This window comes from Cuculus canorus, chromosome 2, assembly GCF_017976375.1.
Source record: "Cuculus canorus isolate bCucCan1 chromosome 2, bCucCan1.pri, whole genome shotgun sequence".
Classification (NCBI taxonomy): domain Eukaryota; kingdom Metazoa; phylum Chordata; class Aves; order Cuculiformes; family Cuculidae; genus Cuculus; species Cuculus canorus.
In genome coordinates this window covers 123,829,703-123,850,579 of record NC_071402.1, presented here as the reverse complement: position 1 = coordinate 123,850,579, position 20,877 = coordinate 123,829,703, and the positions used below count along the sequence as shown (strand labels likewise).

General features: G+C 35.1%; 1 protein-coding gene across 3 annotated transcripts in view; it reads right to left on the bottom strand.

Moving 5' to 3' along the window:
• ANKRD28 (ankyrin repeat domain 28) overlaps positions 1-20,877 on the bottom strand; it is a 123,600-nt gene that overhangs the window by 16,389 nt on the left and 86,334 nt on the right. For all 3 annotated transcript variants that reach the window (XM_054060412.1, XM_009560782.2, XM_009560783.2), the window contains exons 8-18: positions 20,602-20,814; positions 14,012-14,090; positions 13,435-13,549; positions 12,942-13,024; positions 10,530-10,593; positions 9,249-9,317; positions 7,490-7,630; positions 3,274-3,385; positions 2,600-2,626; positions 1,603-1,677; positions 120-321 (exon numbers count right to left, since the gene is read on the bottom strand). In XM_054060412.1, coding sequence (XP_053916387.1) covers positions 120-321; positions 1,603-1,677; positions 2,600-2,626; positions 3,274-3,385; positions 7,490-7,630; positions 9,249-9,317; positions 10,530-10,593; positions 12,942-13,024; positions 13,435-13,549; positions 14,012-14,090; positions 20,602-20,814 — 1,180 coding nt within the window. The remainder of the gene's footprint in view (positions 1-119; positions 322-1,602; positions 1,678-2,599; positions 2,627-3,273; positions 3,386-7,489; positions 7,631-9,248; positions 9,318-10,529; positions 10,594-12,941; positions 13,025-13,434; positions 13,550-14,011; positions 14,091-20,601; positions 20,815-20,877) is intronic.

The following is a 20,877-nucleotide window of genomic DNA, read 5'->3' as shown; positions in this document are numbered from 1 at the left end:
ACCTTAAAAGTCATTGTCTATTCCTAAACACCACCACTTGGAATATTTATGATAAGAGACTTCTAAACACTAATACGATCCATTTCAAAAGCCAAAGAATTTTAGAGGTTAACTCCTACCTGCAGCGTGTATCGGGGTCCTCTTTACAACATAATCTTTCACCAAGATTGATGCTCCCTGATTAATAAGCACATCTACACATTCTACGTGTCCCTTAAAGGCAGCAAGATCCAATGGTGTCCTTCCATTGTTATTCCTCACATCAAGGTCCAGCAGTGACTGTACCAGGACTTCCAGAGCTTGATGGTGGCCATGATAGGCCTGCAAGAATAAGAAAACTCTTGATTTTTCCCATGTTTCATGTTATTCTCTTTCTTACCAGGATTACAGAGATGAAACTGTAAAGATACTATTTTTGTTTTAACATAAAGAAGAGCTACTCATGCAGCATTTAAGTAGTTACAATAGTTATAATTAATTTTAAAAAAACTCACAATTTCAGCAAGAAGGTTGGTGTTTTTTTTTTCATTTTATCCTTTCAGACAGCAACTGAAACTACTTTCAGAAAATTGCCTATCTCCAATTTATATAAAGAACAGTATTTTGATTACTGTCTGTTTCATTGCTTTATGTTATAGCTACATCACTCTCAGATTATTTAAAGTAAGGAAAATGTGCAAACTTAACTAATTCCTATTAGTTTTTTAAATAAAATGCTTTAAAAAAGAAAGAGCCAGCAAAATCTGTAAGTTCAAAGAATACAGTTCAAATAGCTACAATTAACATAACTCGTAGAGTAAAAGGAACTTACGGGATGAAACAGTTAAGAGATTAGGACGGATATACAAGGATTAAAAACTAGCATAGAGAGTATGTGTCAAGACAGTGTCAAAGTTAATAATGAAAATAAACATCTACAACTATGGTATTATAATTTCTGTAACAAATTGCAAACGTGTACTCATGGATCCATAACCTCTGCCCCAAGACAAAACTCTTTTCTAGGAACAATCTCTTAGCTGTTTTACTTAACAGTAATAAAGATTACTTTCTACTTTGTTCATATGTATGTTTGTATATATGTACTACATGAAGCTATTTTCAAGAAGTACAGTGTGGTTTTTCAATTGCTAGAAGTCCAGTGAAAAGATGAAAGCTACATACTGATCTGGTTAATCTGTATTTGGAGGATATTTGTACAGAGAGTTTCATCAGGTCCTCTCCTACACTATTCTTTGCGCAAATCTTTCTTAAATTATTATTTCAAACATTTCTTATAGTAAACGAGTACAATAGTGAAACAATGCTGATGATAAAAGGTCATCATTACTTATAGAACAAGTCTTCTAAAAGGTTAATTAGTACAAATTGTAACATAAATCTTCATGAGAACATTCCAAATGAAAGCTGCTCCATGAGGCAAGTTTCAAGTGAAATACAAAAATTGCCCTGTACAGCTCATTTAGGAATATTATGTATGTGTTTCTGCATTTCACTCATTGTTATTGGCCTATTTTTTTAAAATCCAGAATGAATAAACCTATGCCGACAGCTGTTTCCCAAATCAGATGGACTACTATCCCTAAAGAATGAAATACTTACAGCTAAATGCAGTGGGCTTATAGGTGCTCTGTTGTCTGAATCATTCAGCATGTCAGTACCTGATGTTTCCATTAGCTTGGCAGAGAGAAAGTCAGAATCAGTGCAAAAATCCCTCACCTTTAAAAACATCCAGCAATAATTGCTAGTTTCCAGTATATGCAGATTGAAAAATAAAGGAAGAGAAATAGGAAGAATAATCTAGAATTCCTAGAGGAAACTGTATCCCCCCCTTCAATCTTTTAAATAGTTTGAATTGCAATGAGTGCAACCCCTTCCCCATATTCTTTTCCAAAGCAGAGTTGTTTAATTTTGCATAACAATGCAATAATTAAATCAGAAATAAAGCTGAAATTACTATTTTTCCTAAAGCAGCCAATGTGAAATAATATAAATGAAATGCAGACAAGGACAGGTGAGAACAGCTGTAATAGGAAAAAAAACCCACCAAACAAGAAGTAAGCTTTTAGATTAGGTGAAAAGTCAGTAAGAAAACAATATGAAAAGCTAGAAGGCAGCACTGATTTCTCAGAACATGCAAAGATTTCCCAAAGAGAGGAAATTGACCCCCCCAAAAGGCATAAGTGTTATAAACCAAGACTAAAATAGCTATGCATACTCTATTTCTTACTTTCAGAAGCTTTCTGAAGTTTTAATTCCTGGTCTTTCTCAAGATCATATTTAATTTAGTACAGTAGTAGGACTAAAACTTTCAAAGTGTTTGAAAAACATCAAATACATTCAGATCACTAAGTTTTCATCATCACACTTGTATAACACAGTCACATGAATGTTTAAGTAAAAAAAATCCAGATGGCTTTAAAATAATTTTCATTTTTGCAATTCCAAATTGTAGTTAAATTTAAATTGCAACTGAAGTTAAATAATACACCTATGCACTGAAGAAATGGTTGAATGTCTAAAAATAATCACTGTTTTTAAAACTACAATCTCGCTTTTGCTATATAGTAATACTTTAACAGTGAGAAATAACACTTACAACATCTAAAGGCGTTTCGCTTGCAATCTGCAATTAAAAACATTCAGAATTCATGTTTGAATACATATGAATATAAAAGTATCATTTTCATAAAAACATTATGTTGTATAACACAGGAAATAAAATCAGCACATCAAGTAACAGGCACGTCCTTGCAAAGGGACTAATAAAAAAACTACTTGAGGCTTTATTATCTAAAATTATATTATGTGGCCATGACAGCTACTGTAAATACATGAACCACTTTAAAAGGCACTTTTACTTTACATGTTTTCCCTACACTTTCATTCACTCCTTCAGATGACATTTGTGAAATATATTAACACTTTTCAGTGGGATAACCTGTGGGTTTTTTTTATTTCAGTCATAAGGAAAAAATTACCAGTGTATTCTAAGTTAAGAAACAAAATAAAGCTAACATCCCACATCCTCAAGCAGTTATCTCTTAATCTCAGAATGTGTTATCTTTTTAAGCCAGTATCTACCATCTTAGCTCCTCACCTTGGCCCTGTTTAAAGAGTACCAAGGGCTTAAACATTTCTCCTCATAGGGGCTGAAAACCACTACCGACCCAGCTTACAGCTGAAGAACCAAGGTGGAGGAATTCCCTGGCCTCTGCATTACACTCTGTAAGAGCAGATGTTATAGCTTTCATCTATGATACAATTTCTTACCAATTCAAGACACAAGCGATGACCATAAGCAGCTGAATAATGAACTGCATTGTATCCTTGTTTGTCTCGGATCCCCGGATTGGCATCGTTTCTTAGCAAGTATTCCAGGCACCTATTTAAATTGACATAGGCAACCATATATCTGAATGTTGAATTTCAACTTTACGTTAAGTGATAAATTGTTCCAATTCAATTGGAAAACAGAGTACAGCACACAAGAACATGATTTAATATACAATTTTGGCTAGGACTAGAGAACACCTAACTCATTACACAATGTGTTAAGGTCAATCACAAAGCTTCCAGAATTCTAAAGAATCCTCCTCCGCACACATGCTGCATCCTCTGAATTATCTGACTTGGTTTAGAACTAGTACTTCATGTCTGTATTTTTTCCTCCTAGTTAATACAACTGCAGTTACTGTTGTTAATATAAATATTGATATAAATGACCACTATTTTTGCATGTTTTCCTGTATCGATACCTTCTTCTGTACCTAATACAGCAGACAATCAATAGGAGAGTTTTTCATGTTATGTACCCAAGAGTCACACATACACTTACACTAAGCACTCATTTATTGATTTATATCCTACCACTCCTTACTTTCATTACACAAAGTTATAAGGCAGAACATAATCAGCACAGTTACAGCCAAACACTCAGCCAGGAGGATGAAAAATAGGACATTAAAAGTCAGCTCCCTTTCCCTTTTTTTCTGTTCTTAAGAGACTCATGCATGCACACTTGATTATTCCAACCAATAGCACTACTTGTTCATACTTTCATGTTTTGTTCATACTTTCATGTTGTCTGTCATTTCAGCAACTTTGAACTTGCTGGTGAAGCCACCTGGTTTTCTGAAGTGTATAGCAGGTCACCACCCCTCCTGCTCTCTGGAATTATAAAATACTTGCCCTTTATCAGTTAAATGCATGTTAAGCTAAAAAAATACATTATCTTGTCAAATCCAGCTCAGAATCTTTCTTCTTTAGCACTGTTTATCTAAAGGTCTCACGGATATCTTTTATCAGTGGTGACAAAGGGGGCCGTGAGATACGCTGACAATATGAGACTTTTAGCTCCCATGTATCACATGGGAAATTGTTTGTTAGAAAGTTAAGGGAAATTTCAGTACCTATAGTTCTACTATATGGCTATGTTGTGAAAAACTTGCAGAGGGATATGGCACGTTTAGATCTGAGAGGCAGGAATCCTAACAACCTCTGATGAATGCTGTTAATAGTAGCAACTTGATCATTCAAAACCCTGGAGAACATTCAGACCTTGAAGAAATACAGGCAAAAATCCTACATTTCTTGAGGGAAGACAGCATGACCCTGCAACATCAGAACTCTCTGTAAGTTCTTTCAAGGAAGGGCCTGGAGTGAGCAGATGGAACAGTGCAAGTTCCTCATCTGAATGAGATCCAATACCAGCTGTGATGAAATAAACTAATTTCAACATGAGCAAGACAGCTGTACTAGATCAAGGGCTCAATAACCTCATGTGCATCAACAGTGATTTGCTGAAGTGAAGATTTGACATTTGCTTTTCCATCCCAGGCAAATGTTGAAAGTAACCAACCAGGCGAGGGAAGATGAAAGGGACACAAAAGCTGCAGGAAAAACTATGACGGAGGAAGTGTCTAATTATGGAGTACTCAGTCTCATTAGAAAGGTGATAAGAACAGGAGCAACACCAAGGTGCACTCTCACTTTCATCAGTTTGTGTCCAGCCAAAAGCAGAAAAGGACTTATGTTGGTAGTAAAAAAGATGAAAATTCTCCAGTTCTAAAGAACATACATAATAGAGGACCAATAATTTTAGGACAAGTTAAATATATCTAATAAAAAACCAGCTGTAAAGCAGATCTATATTTTTAACCAACTAATTCAGCTTCTATTTGCCCAGTAAACAAATGCCTGGATTTCATTACCGCAGTTATGCTTGCACATTTTTATTTGAACTGAAACATATGAGATCTCCAAAGACAAGTCAATTTGCCCCATCAAGTAAGAATTACTGTCACTACATTTTATTTGTCCAATTATCTAACTTTCTTTGTTAATTTTCATCAATGATTTTGCATTAACACTCATAGCTCGTTAATAAATGTTAAACATCACTGGTCTTGGCTATCTAAATTTCTATGCTTGTGTACTTCTGATATTTGTGTGCTCGGAAAAACAACAGTACACTAAATACACTGCAGGAAGCAAAGTCTTCTAAAAATCCTTAAGTACCCATTCTTTCTGATGCAAACCAGATAATTATTGTTGGTTTCTCCTCTCCTCCGGGAAAGAGATTAACTTTACATGTTTTGCATACTCAACTGTCCTCAACAGGCCTCTTTAAAAGGAGATCAAACTTCTTGAAAGCCTGGATAAGTTAAATTTATTTCTCTTTTATTTATTGGTATACTGTCTATCAAATAACTCTAACATAGATGGAGCGCGTTTTTTTCCTCCCCTAAGATGCTGCTTAGTTTATCTCATTCTGCGATCATGTTTCTCTCATTAGTCTTGTCAAAATGAGGCTTATTGGTGTTTGTTCCACATCAGAAGCATTTGTTATAGATAGAAAAGAAACTTTTCAAAACAAGAACAAACAGGAAAATAATTTTCAACAAAAACACCCTTGTCTCCAAAATCTGCCTTTGAAGATGTCTGAACAAAGACCAGAAAAACAGACAGAATATACTTGGAATTTCTATATAGATAATTTTCTGACATTTTTTCCTCTGGGATTTATATTCCAATTCAGTAATCATTTTTATCTTCGTTCCTATTTTGAGCATGAGCTGAGCAGTACTGGTTTTCCAGCTGTTACTAATCATCTTGTTGCATGAATATAAAAAGCTTCTCCTCAGGCCATCCTGCTTTGCAGCCTGTCTTCCAGAGAGCCAACTGTTAATCAGAAGGGCAATATCACGTGGGTTCCAGAGACAGTTCTTTGAGTTATCTCCCAAAGCTCTGCAGTACTGCCATCATCCTTCTTGCTCATGCTTTTTGACGCAGATGGCAACCTAAAGAACCACTAGAGTCTGGAGTTTTTCAGAGCAACTGTGAAGCTAAATTTAATCTAGTAGGAATTCAAAAGATCTCTAAAAAGCATCAGACGACCGTTTCGAAATTTGCCTTTACATAAAAAGGGCCTGTACTTTAAATATTTGTTAAATGGCCATATAAATAGCCTTTCTTTATCCTTCAAACCCCAATCTGCAAGTTAAATGCCACCTCGTTCTTACTGCTACCTCACCTTTCAAGAGGTTCTGTATTATCCAACAATATGATATGATACTGTGCAGCACTCTCTTCCAGTGAAGATGTCACTGTATACATTTGAAATGCGATGCTGCACACTAGCTTGTTTTGACTGGTGTACATGAGAGCGTGCATGCACAATTGGTACTCTCAAATCTCCTCAATATATACAGAGTCTGGAGCTTAAGTAACCTTATCAATTTGCTGCTGTTTATATAAGCGTTGTATGTAAGCATTTAAGTCATTTACAACTACGTTAAATATAAGTATTGGTTACAAAATAAATACATGCAAGAGACATCTATGGAATTATGAAAGTTTCTGGATGCTTTTCATTACACTTTTGTTAACCACTTCACAAAAATTCACAGTAACAAGACACAGAGTTCTAACGCCAAACATCAATACTTTAAGCAACTATTAAATGCATAAATATAATTAAATGTCAAGTTAATTTCTATCCTGATATAAGCTACTGTAACTCACAGTCTAGTTTTACAGTGTATTTCTCACTAACTACATGGATTTTTGAGTAGCATTAAGAACTCTCCACTAAAACACACCATCCTTCATCAGAATTTGATTTTAAAGCAAAGTGACCCTACTTCTCACAACTGTGATAATATGCCTCACAAGCACATAAGATGCCTCAACCACTGCATAGCAGGTGGGATTAAACACTCCATTCCCAATGAATTTCTGGATTAGAAAACCTGCTCTCTAGGGCATAACCAAAAAATTACAATACATTTTACTATTGTTCATTTTTCTCAGAAATATTTGTGACATTAAATATTACCTATACAACGAACAACCCATAGTCAAGTTTAATCTTTAAAAATATTGGAAAAAAAAAAGCATTTGGCAAATATGAGGGCAGAACATATACACAATTCACAGCTCAAGTATTTCTAAGGAGAAAGGCTTTAGCACAAAGCGTGCCACTTACTTTCCATCTGTGTCTGATGCAGCTGCATAGTGCAGAGGTGTACAACCCCTCTCATCAAGGTCATTCACACTAGCTCCAGATCCCACAAGGGCAAACAGGCACTGATAATTACAATTGGCAGCAGCATAATGGAGTGGAGTTCTTTAGTACACATTTAAATAAAAAGTACAATGGTAAATAACAGCAAAATAATAGTATAGAGACAAAAAAAGCAAAATAAAATGAAACTTAAATCCTCCTTACATTTTTTAACAAGTATTTGTGGTGAAGAACACATCATTACAATAATAAAAATTGGGGTTATTTCCTACGTGTTATTTAATAATACAGAACCATACCTAGGGGATCTATTTGCCAGTCAAAATAGGTACACACTCTGTACTAAGGGAAGCTTTACATGAATTTTCTTGTATAAACACATAAAGGAAAATCAAGTTTACATTAGAAATACTTTTTTGTTAAGTAACTTCAAGCCAAATGGAAAAATATGGACAAATCTAAGAACTGCACAGCAACTAAACAAGGTCAAAATAAAACACAACAGTTAACAAGATGTTTTTGACAAACAGATCAGAATTTTGTCTAAAAGAGGCAAGCATTATATATTTAACTATATTTAGTTGCTTACTACATTTGACTATAACGCAACCTCCGGTAGGTTAGTAAAGAAAACTTTAAAAAAATATACTTTGTCTTCTTTTAACAAAATCATGAATTATTGGTACAGATGTATAAAGTCAGAAGAAACTGATTCCAAGACATTTTATTCAAATATATAAACGATTCCATAAATAAGCCAGTTCAGACAAAATTTCAGAAGCACCAAGATGACTCAGAATTCCATTATCTATTTTTAAGATGAGATTGCTACTATAAATATCTCTATTTTGAGGAGATGGTCAGGCCCTTTAAGGTGCTCCACCTCCTCACTCTCCCTTAAAATTACTTTTCCCCATTTCTCTCACTTTTAAACTATTTTAATCATTTGCCTCTCCCAAAATAACTGCTCCATATAAGATGCACATTAAACTAATACCCAAATCAAACACATAAAGAACCAACTTTCAATGACAAAAGTAGTGATACATAGTTGTTCCATTCTCAGGACAGAATGGAAGTGGAATTTAAAGCAAAACAACTTTGGATCTATAACATTCTCCTCAAGTCCTGTTCCTGCCATTCACATCCCGGAAAATCATATTTTCCATAATGTGATGTGAGAATTTACATAAGTACTGATCATGTCATCTAAATTTAAATAATACTATACTAAAAATAGAAATGAATGTGATTCCAAAAGAGTTCAGAGCATGAACAAGGAAACAGAAAGGGAAGGATATAAAGAAAGGAAAACAGTGAAGCACTTTTGGTAAAATACAGAGTTCTAAATAAAAAAAGTTTAGAAATAGAAACAGATTTATAGGTTTGATTGATGCATTATTTGGAAAATAGTACTAACATACTTGGATGACAGCAATTTAAACTTATTAAGATCCATGTTATAAGCAAAAAAAAGGCTCAAAAAATTACAGCTGAATATGGGACTCAGCCTTTGGAAACAAGACTAAACACCTATTTAACAAAACACAGTAAACAAAATCAGTTTGTGACTTTTGATAACATATGCAGAAACAGTTTATTAGAAACATTGTATCTTAAAAAACATTTAAACTGGAACACAGATTTCCCACATAGCAATGTGCTATTTCGGTAATACTTTTAACAGGCCGTTACAACATGCAAATCTATAATGTCTTACCTCCCAAATCTGTCCTTTTTGTTGAAGTCTGCACCAGTATTTAACAGAAGATTTAGGCACTCCAAATTCCTAATAAAAATTAAGGCAACACATACACATCTCATATGTTATATTCAAGAGAACTGAAGTATTCTATGAAAATTGTGATAGATACATTTTTGTAGGTAAAATAATCTAATAATTGCAGGACCAAATCAGGAAAGAAGAATATAAATTATTTCAAGTCCATGTATAGAAATTTGTTTGATATCAAATGGCATGCATAAAGCACAACATTAACCTAATTTAATAGCATTTTGGTTCTTTAAAGCGAACTTGCATGTCACATGCTTTTTGCTACCAGGATTCCAGCACAGATGTACGTTATTAATGTACATTTTTTAAGGTCAAATATAAGTTGCAACATACATACTTTACTTTTTAGTGTAGTTCATTTTCAGCACAATATAATCATTGTAACAAATGTACAATACTGCTTATTGTTTACATACTGTCTCAGTAACTTTGCTAAACTGGAGATGAATACAGGAATGTATCACAAATTATGTGTTTTCATATGAAAAGACAGCATTTAAACCTTAATCATTTGCAACAAGGCAATAAGAATCTTTTGACTTAGAATGATTACTTAACAGTAATACTTAAACAATATTGAAACAGAAAAATGAAAATATCAATATAACGGAGTTCTCGTGTCCCACAAAGCGCATCATGAAACTTATTACCCAATTCTTCCCGGCAATTTTGAGTAGCTGCTATAGAAAACCTACAATACAGTAACAATAATTAGTATGGATCACAACTCAAGTGATGAGCAAGTAGTTCTGACTACTTCATCCACTTGAACTTTGGAATTTAATTATGGGTTTTAATTTAGTTAAACTGATCTTTTGTTTCTAGATTTGGTAAAAACATATTTACCAAACGCGCTGTTCTCCATCTCATGTCCTACAATGTTCTTAGCTGGGCACTGCCATCTTTGAATGCTGTAAATTCTGAAATATATGTCATCATGGGAATTTAAAATAAAATTCAGTTCATCCTCAAGCATAAGCCTAAGGCAAGGCTGATGATACATGGACGGTGTATTCCAATAATTACTTACTGAGCTAAAAATTTAATTAATGTTTATTGTTTGAACATAGAATCCATCTTGAAATTATCTTCATGTATATATGAATTCCAATGGGAGAGGGCAGGAAAAGCACAGAGAGGAAATAATAAATAAGAATAGAAATGATCAGCAATTGAAAAAAGAACACTAAATACTTTTTTACATACCCTCCAGCTGCAGCTGCATGAAGACAAGTCCTGCCAAAGTCATCTGGTGTGTCAATGTCAAAACCTACAAATCAAGTATTTAATAAAATCATTACGTAGCACCACCTTTCACAAAACTGCTCTCAGGTACTCTTAAGAGAAAACCCTGCCAATCAAGCTTAACAGATATTTGCAAACTTAAGCACTGAAAACTGACTTGAAAACACATCTTTGCTATTCACAATATTTTGAAAAACAGGTGTTCAAGTAAAACTGAAAGAGATAAGAGTAAAAGAATTAGCTGGACTGAGGTGAGAGCAATATTCTTTCTTATCCCATTTGCCTGTTAATATAATTTAGTATGTAATATAAAATACATGAAGGTAATAGGAAAATTTAATATGCTAGAATGTATCAGTGTTACGCAGGTTTGTTTTTTTTTTTAATTAAAGAGGGAGATGTCAGCATTACTAATTCCAGAAACTACTTAAATTTCATCCTTGAGTGTAGCTCTAGTCCCAGAAAAAGACTTTTGTTAAGCTGGAGTGAAGGCTGTAAATAGCAATTACTTACAGAGGAGCCCTTTAGAGAGCACTGTATTTTTCTCTTCTTAAAATGTGGGAACTATAGAACTTCAAATTTGAGATCAAACTGTGCAATTCCATATCCAACCATATATTTTGACATGAAGATTACTATTTACATCAGGTTTCAAAGCTGAATTTTTGGTTTGAGAAAACTACTGTGTTCTCTTAAGAGTCTTGCTCTTGTGTAACAAAACTTATCATTACATTTCCACCTCCAGTACTCTTGCCTAGTAATGCGTTCCCTCCCCCCTTTTTAACAAATGTTCAACAACGATAAATAGTGAACAACATAGGATGCGTTTGTTATTGAAGTGTACTACTGTTCAAGACTGTTCTCCTACTTCATATCCTCCAAAACACAGGTTTTGAAATCGCCACTATATTCTTCTCCCATTTCAACAGGCTGTGATACACAACAAACCATTTAGAATAGTTTACCAATCTGATTCAAAAGTACTCCTCAATGCCTTTCCACATCCCTACACTGCCTGTCTAATGTTACTACTTAAATGACATTCAGTGCTGGAACAAAGCAGATGATTTTTTTTTTTTCTTTTTAAGGTTGAATATTAATGAATTTAAAAATCAGATAGTCTTAATTTACATAAATGAGGGACTTCCTCACTAATACAAAAAGGGCAGTCTGCAGATACCAATCCCCACACCAAGAGCATACCCGTAAGCTGTTAGCAGTATCTAGTCTTCGCAGACTGAAGAATGAACAAACTCTTGTGGTCCTTATCTGCTCCAGGCTAGATTTACATCCGAGTTTGTTCAACTCATGTAAAAGTCAGAGAAACCACCTGCAAGTCGTCTGCAGGGATTCCTTTGCCATACCAAATCTCCAGTAAGGGCACACCATGTGCAGAAAGGATAAAGAGCCTTTATAACACAAAATGTGTTCCTCATTTTGAACACAACTGAAACACAGTCAACTACTGACAGGACAGTTCTTTCCTGAAGTGAATCCTTGACAGCCTGTCCATGACAGGCCAGTGAAATAAAAAGCATTACTGGTGGTAGTTTTAGGTATACTCCTTTAGTTCTTCCCTCCAGGCTTCCCTAGCAGATGACAGCAAATTCTTACTCCCAACCTTCTCTCTCAACCCTCTGTCCCCCCAGTTTTCTTTTTTTTTTTTTTCCAAAAACCACGAAGGGTCTTCAGATTAATGTAGAGTTATTTACTTTCTTCTTCTTTTGTTCCTGACGCTTCTGCAATCCTTCAGACCAATCTACTTTCTCAGAATTGCAATGGTTCAAAGAGCTAAAAATTCACATCAGAGGAGACTCTGGACAGCAAGAGAAGTAATAACCTTACAACTCTCCCCAGATTTGAGGAGGAATCAAACAATAAAAGCAAAGCACAATAAACCACCAATGCAACAGCTTCTTAATGTAGCAGCCCAGAGTTTTCAGAGCTATTAGGTGCCCACTATAGCAATAGACAAGAATTGACCAATATGTATTAAGCTAAAGATATCATGAAAGAGAAATGGAGGACACTTGATGAACTCATTTAAGAGTCTCATTAGTCTTTCTCCATGAACTTGCATTATGGTCTGAACCAGTCATCCCACCTCTATGGCCAACTTAAAATGCACAAACAACACAAAGTTAAGAGATGCACTACTTCAATTTGGACTTTTTTTGGAAAAAAATTACTTCTGTTAAAGTTTGCACTCACTTTAACTGCAGACTGTCCATTAAAAAAAAACAAGACCTCACCTCAAGCTATTAGTAAGCTACAAAGATTTTTATGCATTACTAAATTAAGACTTAATTAAAAGCTATTCTATGGTATATAAAAGGAGTACAAAGCAGCCATAAGATTTTAAGAGTATCCTACCTGATGAAAGGAGCTTTCTGCAGCAGTCTGAAAATCCACTTAATGCTGCCAAATGGAGAGGAAACATCCCATGTATACCCCGCCTAAGATACACCATAATCAGGTATCACAGTTTCAATAAAATAAAACAAACATGACTGTGTGCTAAAGTGCATGGTGAGTTCAGCAAAACATCTAATTAGAATACTGAGCCTTAGGAAAACCTCACGTATTAAATGCTTTCTTACGCTTTTTAGCAGGATGCATTAATTCAGTGCAACAGTCCATTAAAACTTTCAGAGCTTTTACTTCAAAGACATTAGAGGGAAATCTATTTCTCTTTTTATACAAATTTCATGTATGGTGTAGCTACTTAAAGTACAGTACAAGATAACATGAAATATTCCCTACTTCAAGTTGAAGACCATATTAAAAAATTATACTAGTCTTCTTAATCTAATAAATACACTTCTAAACTCTCTCAGCTTGCATTCATGTCAGCAGAGTTACCTACTTTGCAGTGTCAGCACCACTTGTAATCAGAGTGTTGATTAATAACTCATGGCCGTATCTAGCTGCTATGTGCAAAGGGGTATTTCCATTCTTATCTTCACAGTCTATTTCAGCTCCTATAATGAAAAACAATTAGTAAATAAGAATATACCTAGGCATACAGATACTTTTGTTAGAAAAACAGCACTGATGACAATTTAAGCAACATTAATAATTGTCCATGAATGGCTAAGTTTGATTTAAAAATGTATATAGCTTTCAGTGGTATTTAGTATTAATAAGAAGCAAAACAGGGAGAAGCGTTTTATGATGTAGCCATATGGGACAAACTTTCTGAAACCTCTTCTTGTGTTATGGAAGGGAAATAAATATAATTTCCTGCATTCTGAAAAATAAATGCTACTTCAATGCAACTTATCAAACTTTACAAGGAGATATGCCAGACTCCACCATTAACTGACCTACTGCTGGACAATGAATATGAAGAATATTTCAGTACATCCTTATCAATACAAGAGGAAAAAATTATTTGTAATACTGGAAGGCTGATGACAAACCTACACCCTTCCCCTTTTTACCATTTTGAATGATGGTTTGAGATCTTGAAAATCTACCATGAATTGCTGTCATGTGCAAAGGTGTTTTCCCATCTTTACTCTGGAAAAGAAAAAAAAAATCCAGTGCACTTATGGTCACTAATATTAACCCATCAGAAGTGACAAAAGAAAGAAAAGGGACATGCTTTTTCTTTCATCTTTCCCCTCTACTTCCTCCTTTAAACTGTTTCTATGCATTTCTGCAAGACAGATGCTGGCAGTGACAAGTCAGCATGACATGACAAGCATTCTGCAAGAGCTGCTGTTAATCACTCTTCCAGCTGTGAGTGACAACTCAGCGATGTCCACGCACTCACAGTTACGCCTTCAGGATAATCACTCTCAAGAGGACTATGACAGAGTACAACTTTATCAATAAGCCTGTGTACAACTCTTTGCTCACCCAAGTCTAAACTAAAACAACACTTCCTTAATTTAAGTTTATTTCTTGAAAGAAAACAGCTGGATTGTCTAGAAAGGTTTACACATTATACCAGAAGACAATACATTAATAAAAGCTCACATTTCATGGGAATTTCTGCAAAGTTATATTTGTAGGCAATTTACCAACATCCTACAAGCAATCCTAGGGTAAAACTATTCAACCAAATATGTACTACACATTTGACACACATATCAAATGTGCACTTAGTCATTCACCCAGTAAAGATGTCCTTCAAAAGGGTCAACAGTAATGCATGTGGGAATTTCAATCTCGGTGCACTTATAAACCCATTTTTTTCTTGTTGTTATTACAGTAGGATGATCTCCCTACCCCCTCCATACTTTATCACAGGTAGTGGGAAAGCTTTACTGCAGAAAAAAGTTGCTACATACACACATAAAAAATTGCAAACATAACACAGAAAATAAAAGCACTCTCGGATGCACACGCCTACTGCATCTTTGCCCAATGGCAAAGTTTCTATGGCTGCTTTACAGGAAGTCTGCTGGAGACTCAAGAGTTGTTGGATGTGAAATTTTTAGTTGCGTCACTGCACAAGGCAGCACACACCACCTAGAACAATGCAATCGTGGGAAACATTGACTCCTGAGATCTGGATTGAAAGAAATAAAACACCTGGTAATGACAGCTCAGTTATCTCCAGATGTTTAAGTTTGCAGATTTATTTGACCATGAATAATCCAAAAGGCACAGCCACACCAGATGTAAAGAAACAGAGAAAATGTTGAAATTCACTTGAGGAACCAAGCAACTGATTTTATTTCTATCATTGGAGGAGTTAAGAAAAAGCCAAAACACATCATAAGCAACAACTTCCTCAAACAATCTCTATGCTCTAATTTCCCTTACAAAAAGAATTTCTTTCTAATGTCTACCTTTCATCTTTCTCCCTACAGTTTGGTTCTACTCTCTTTATCCAACCACTAATACTCTCTGCATCCAATTATTTTCCTTTAAAGGAATTGTTACACAACTGGTGCCTCCCCTCACCCTTCTCCTCCTTTAAGCTGAAGAGTCAATTAATTTAAAGAAAAATGATCACAGAAAATAAGCTTAGTTGGAATGAGTGACCAAAAGTTGCTTTGGTAACTAACATTCTAAACTTTAAAAGGAGAAATGTTGATAAGATAAGGAAATAAATTAGTGAAGTACAGAGAGAAAAATTTAAGGGCTCAGATAAAGAAGCCTGCCATCTCACTGACTCTGATATGCTAAATTTGTAACTCAAAGGAAGGCTAATGAAGAGTAAGAAAACAGAGCAGGAAAAAAAAGTAGATCCAAGCCTCACTAAGCACATTAATTAACTTAGAAAGATTTAAAAATAACCTAAGATGACTATTAGAAACTAAGAAGCATGGTGGTCAAGTAAGAACCCTCACAAGACAACTTGAGTAAGATCTTGCAAAAGATAGCAAAATAATTATCCAGGTGTAAATAAAACCTCTTGTACACTCGATTTTTACATTTACTCTGTTAAAATTTACTTTAAAATGCAATTAATGTAGATTTCTAAGATTTGATTATCCACAGTGCCTCTTTCCAGTCTAGCACCTTTTGGTCTCTTTGCTACCCAGGAATAACATAACAGATGATTTTTTTATCAACATATAAACCTAAAAGGGGTATAAAGTTAAATAGAGGTGATAATTTACATGCTGAAGCTGCACTGCTAGGTACAGGACTGCATTCAGAATTCCCTTCTTGGATGCTGTCAGTATGGAAGGGTATACAGAATCAGAACCAGTGGCCAAGAGTTCTTTAAGCAAAGAAACAGCAAAGCTCCGTTTATAGAGCAAAATAATATTTCCTGAGATGCCAGGAGATTGGACTTCATAAGCAAAGAGGTATCTTCCAAACTTTTGCTTCAATTTCTATCTTTTATGCCTTTAAGGACTTCTATCTAAATGTTAAGTTAACCACAGCCATATTGTTTTACAAGATCAGATAGGATCAGACCACATGATAGAATAGCTATGGGGTAATGAGAACTTTTGTTGTCTTGACTGAAACTCAATTAAGTGTGGTAATACAAAAGAGATCACCCAAATCTCCTCTATCGCTATAGAAAACATATCCACAAAATACTTACTATCATAAATTTGCTAAGAACTGTGATTGCTGTTAGACAGAAAGAATTATCAGACAGCACAAGGCATTCTATCAGGTGATTACTCGGATATTAACTGTACTAAGACTACTGAGCTTTATTGAGAGTCAGGGGAAATGTGGGTCTATCATGCCACAACATTCCTCCAAGTGAAATCTTCCCCTAGCAATAATTCCTATGTTCTAGTATTACCAAAGGAAGTAAAATACTTTTTCTATTTAGGTCACTGAATTTTCAAGCAGCAAAGGGGACTATAAAACAATTAATACTGTCCCATTACGTACTTATTTCAACGTGTTCTCCCATGCATGAGAATTCTGAATAGCGAAGATAGAGTGCTGCAGTAATAAGCAATACTTAACAGGATTCACTGTTCTACAGTGGACACAGACAAGGCTACAAAAACAAGTATGAAATTATGTTTTCTGCCAGAGGTGATAAAAAGCATATAACATATTTCTACTGTTCCATTATCTTTTGCTACGTGTTCCCTTCTTGATATCCACAGATGCTGACCCCACAAACACACAGATGCGTCCGCACAAGCACTTACCCTCCATATGCCACCAAGAATACCATTGTTTCCCTTTTGGTTTCCCCACTAGGTCAACCAAAGCAGAAAGTGCTCTATTAGTAATCTAGCCTGTACCTAGATTACCATGGGTACCCACTCTGTTACCTCTAAAAACACAGAAACAGTTGCACTTGGAAGGGAACTACTGAACCAGATAACACAAGCAAACAATTATGACGAAATATAAATTTAATAACAATTTTAAGTATTATTTTGAATTTCACCCTCAGTATTTGGAAACCGAACAGGCTTAGTTCCAATAAATACTTGGTAAGAAAGCTCAAAAAGCAGCCAATTTTAACTGTACAAGTTATTCTTAGCTACATAGAATATTCTAATTCAACTTCCTTTTGCTGTTTTTAAGGATTTTTCTTCTGATTAAATCCAAAATTCATCCTTAAAGGACTTTCCAGGGAAGCAGAAGCTGACTTGGAAAAGATTTTCTTTTGCCTTAGTTATTGCATTTTTCAACAGCGCAAGTGGTAGGTTTTCATACGCAAAGTAAGGTTGTTCACACCTTCAGGTGCAAATTCACAGGCCAAATGCAGTCACATCGGTACAAATCCACTGAAATGCTATTAACAGAGTTACAATGGAGACACACGTTGGTATGGAAATGAGATAAATGCTGTTCTCAAGCTATAATTGTTTAAAATCCCTATACAACCCTACTTGCTTAATTTTATACTTGACAGTTTTGTTACTTACTGTATCAACACATTTTAATTACAGCCATCCTATAGCTAAAGGTATTAACCATTTCCACTGCAAGGCCTTTTCTTCCGAAGCAGACTAACTTCAGGAGCCAAATCTCTAATAGGCTTTTATACTTCAGCTGAAATTCTCAGAGCTCTGATATGCTTCAGGCTGCATTTCCCAGCCCCATCACTAGCATGTTTCAGTAAAAATGATTCTGTCACCTCAGAGTAAGCATAAGCAAAAACGTGGGTTTACCCATACTATATCTTTTACAGTTTCTTTTTTTGTTTTAAAGGTTACAGAAACCAACAGATCTGTACTTTGGATCTCATAACTTAAAATTGAATTGGAAGGAAGACAGCAATACACCTCTCTGATGGTAACACACCTTTTTCTACCTCCAAACTAAAGTTCACCCACATTATAAACTTCAAAGAATTCAGGAACTCTGCCAGTTACTTTGAAGATATTAGCATTCTTTGCCCAGTTTCTAAGGTTACTTATAATTTTATGAGTAACTTTATAAAAGCTTTATAATTGACTAAATGCAATCAGTATCTACAGTGTACACCACAAGTAAAGCAAAGATTTTTAAGTTCAAATATAAAGAGTACTATAATCTTTAACAGTATTTAATTGTCCTAATAGAATAATAGAAGTTTTTAATTTTCATTCCTAGCCTACAATTAAGATGTACTTGAAAAAAATAGCCAAAAAAATTCCAACCACGATCACTTGCTGCACATCCTCGTGAAACAAAGCCCTCGCCCCTCTTCCTTCTTCTACACCAGAAATACTTATAGTCACAAACCCTTGCAATCCAGCATATAGGAAAACAGTAATTCTTTGCTGTATAATATTTAGGTTTCCTTTTTGTTCTTACATGTAGATAATCACGAGTATATTTAACATTGTGGGATTATTTTGATGACAGAACATGCTTTACTGAGAAATAATGTTTCAAGAATTCAGGACAGAAGTCAGCCCCGTAAGGCTGAACTCTCAGATATATCCAGCCTAGGACATTACGCAGAGCAGAAAGCTGGCAACAAAAATAAATGGACTGTGACCTCTGTATTTTAGGACAAGTTGGCAATAAACCCGCTAGCACGGCTCTCTACTTCTCCAGGGCACTTAGGTGATGATTTTTTCCACAACCGAGTTTAAGTATGTTTTCATTAAATAAGCTGCATGTTTAAATACATGTAAAAGTAAGCAGTAACAGGCACCTAATATCTTTTTCCACATCAAATAGCTTCTATGTAAATTACTGTAAAATTTTCACTGGGCTATGGATTTTATACTAACAAGAGATATAGAACTGTATTTTAGAATTAGCTGAAAATCAATGTGAATATCTTACATGGAGAAAGGATAGGACATGGGTAATGGCTTTAAATAGAAAGAGCGTAGAGATTTAAATTAGTTAGAAGGAAGAAATTCTTCACTATGAGGGTGGTGAGGCACCGGAACAGGTTGCCCAGAGAAGCTGCTGATGTCCGATCCAAGCGTTCAAGGCCAGGTTGGACAAGACTTCAAACAACCTGGTCTAGTGGGAGGTGTCCCTGCCCATGGCAGGGGGGTGGACCTGGATGATCTTTAACGTCCCTTCCAACCCAAACCATTTTATGATTCTGTGAAATAAGCCACAAATCCCATGACTTCTAACAGAAATGTTAGCTATGCTAATATTCACCTCTTATCCAGATCGTGTTGAAATGCAGGCATAACTCTTTCAAACAGATTTAATTTTAACAAACAAAAGGACAGATAATTCTCTTCCTACTGTATGTGGACAACAGTACAGACAATCAGATATTTAGTAAGAGGAATACTTGGACTCTTCATTTCACATACTCATTTCCCACTTCCCCCAGCCTGAAACCTGTCAATACACCAGATACTGTCACTGAATATTTCTGAATACAGTTAAGTTTTCATTATTAGAATAAAAATCAACACAAAACAGGAGGTCTCGTGTCTCGCTCTCTCTTGCATGTCAAGAATTTACCCTACACACTTGAAAAGATGTAGGTTACAGCTGGCTTTTATTCTTGTGTAGATTAGAAATTCTACCTACACAAAGACTGGATTCTAAGGAATATTCTGCAGTCAAAGACTTGTGACCAGAGACGTAAAACATGTACTGACTCTGCTCACAAAGTTTTGCTGGACTAAATTAAAACACCAGCTGGTTAAGACTTTCCATTGGCCTAATCTACTTAACTTTGTATTTCTAATACAACCTTGACAACTCACCTTTATTAATTAGACTTCAGCATCTTAAGTCATCAGTTCTTCAGTTGCTCTAGCAATTAGCCTGTTCATATACATTTCTCTGAAATATCCTTGAGTGCTTAAATGCTTCTTATTTATAAGAAAAACATGTTCTTTGGCATTTTTCAATATGATTTGCTCTTACTCATGTGGACAGACCGGGGAAAACAAATTATGTGGAATTCTGACATTTGAATATAATCCAGATTGAACAGACAGTATTGTCACCTTTCTCCTTTATCCTTCTCAGCTATTTACTATATCTCATTGATGTTTTCAGATTCAGGTCAAGTTCCTTGAAGCAAAATACTAGCTCTTTTTTCTGTAGTACTTTTCCCATCAATCAGTGTGAACTTCCAAACAAAATTGTAACAATGATTCTGAAAAATTACCTCTGATAAAGACGTAGTGCATCTTTCAAGAGTGAATAGAGTTTTGAATTCACCTACCTTCATATTTACATCTGCTCCGTTACAGACCAAAAGTTCTAAACACAATGCTCCATGTGTTGATGCAGCAGCAAAGTGCAAAGGCGTAAATCCCTTCTCATTCATTTGATTTACATTAGCACCGCAGTCTATAAGTTCATTCACTACAACATCTTGGCCGTTGTAGCAAGCTACATGGAGAGGAGTATTTCCATAGGCATTTGGCTCATTCATCTGTCAGAAGGGGAAAAAAACAAGATTAGCTACTAGGCAAAAACCGGCATTACTGCAGAATTT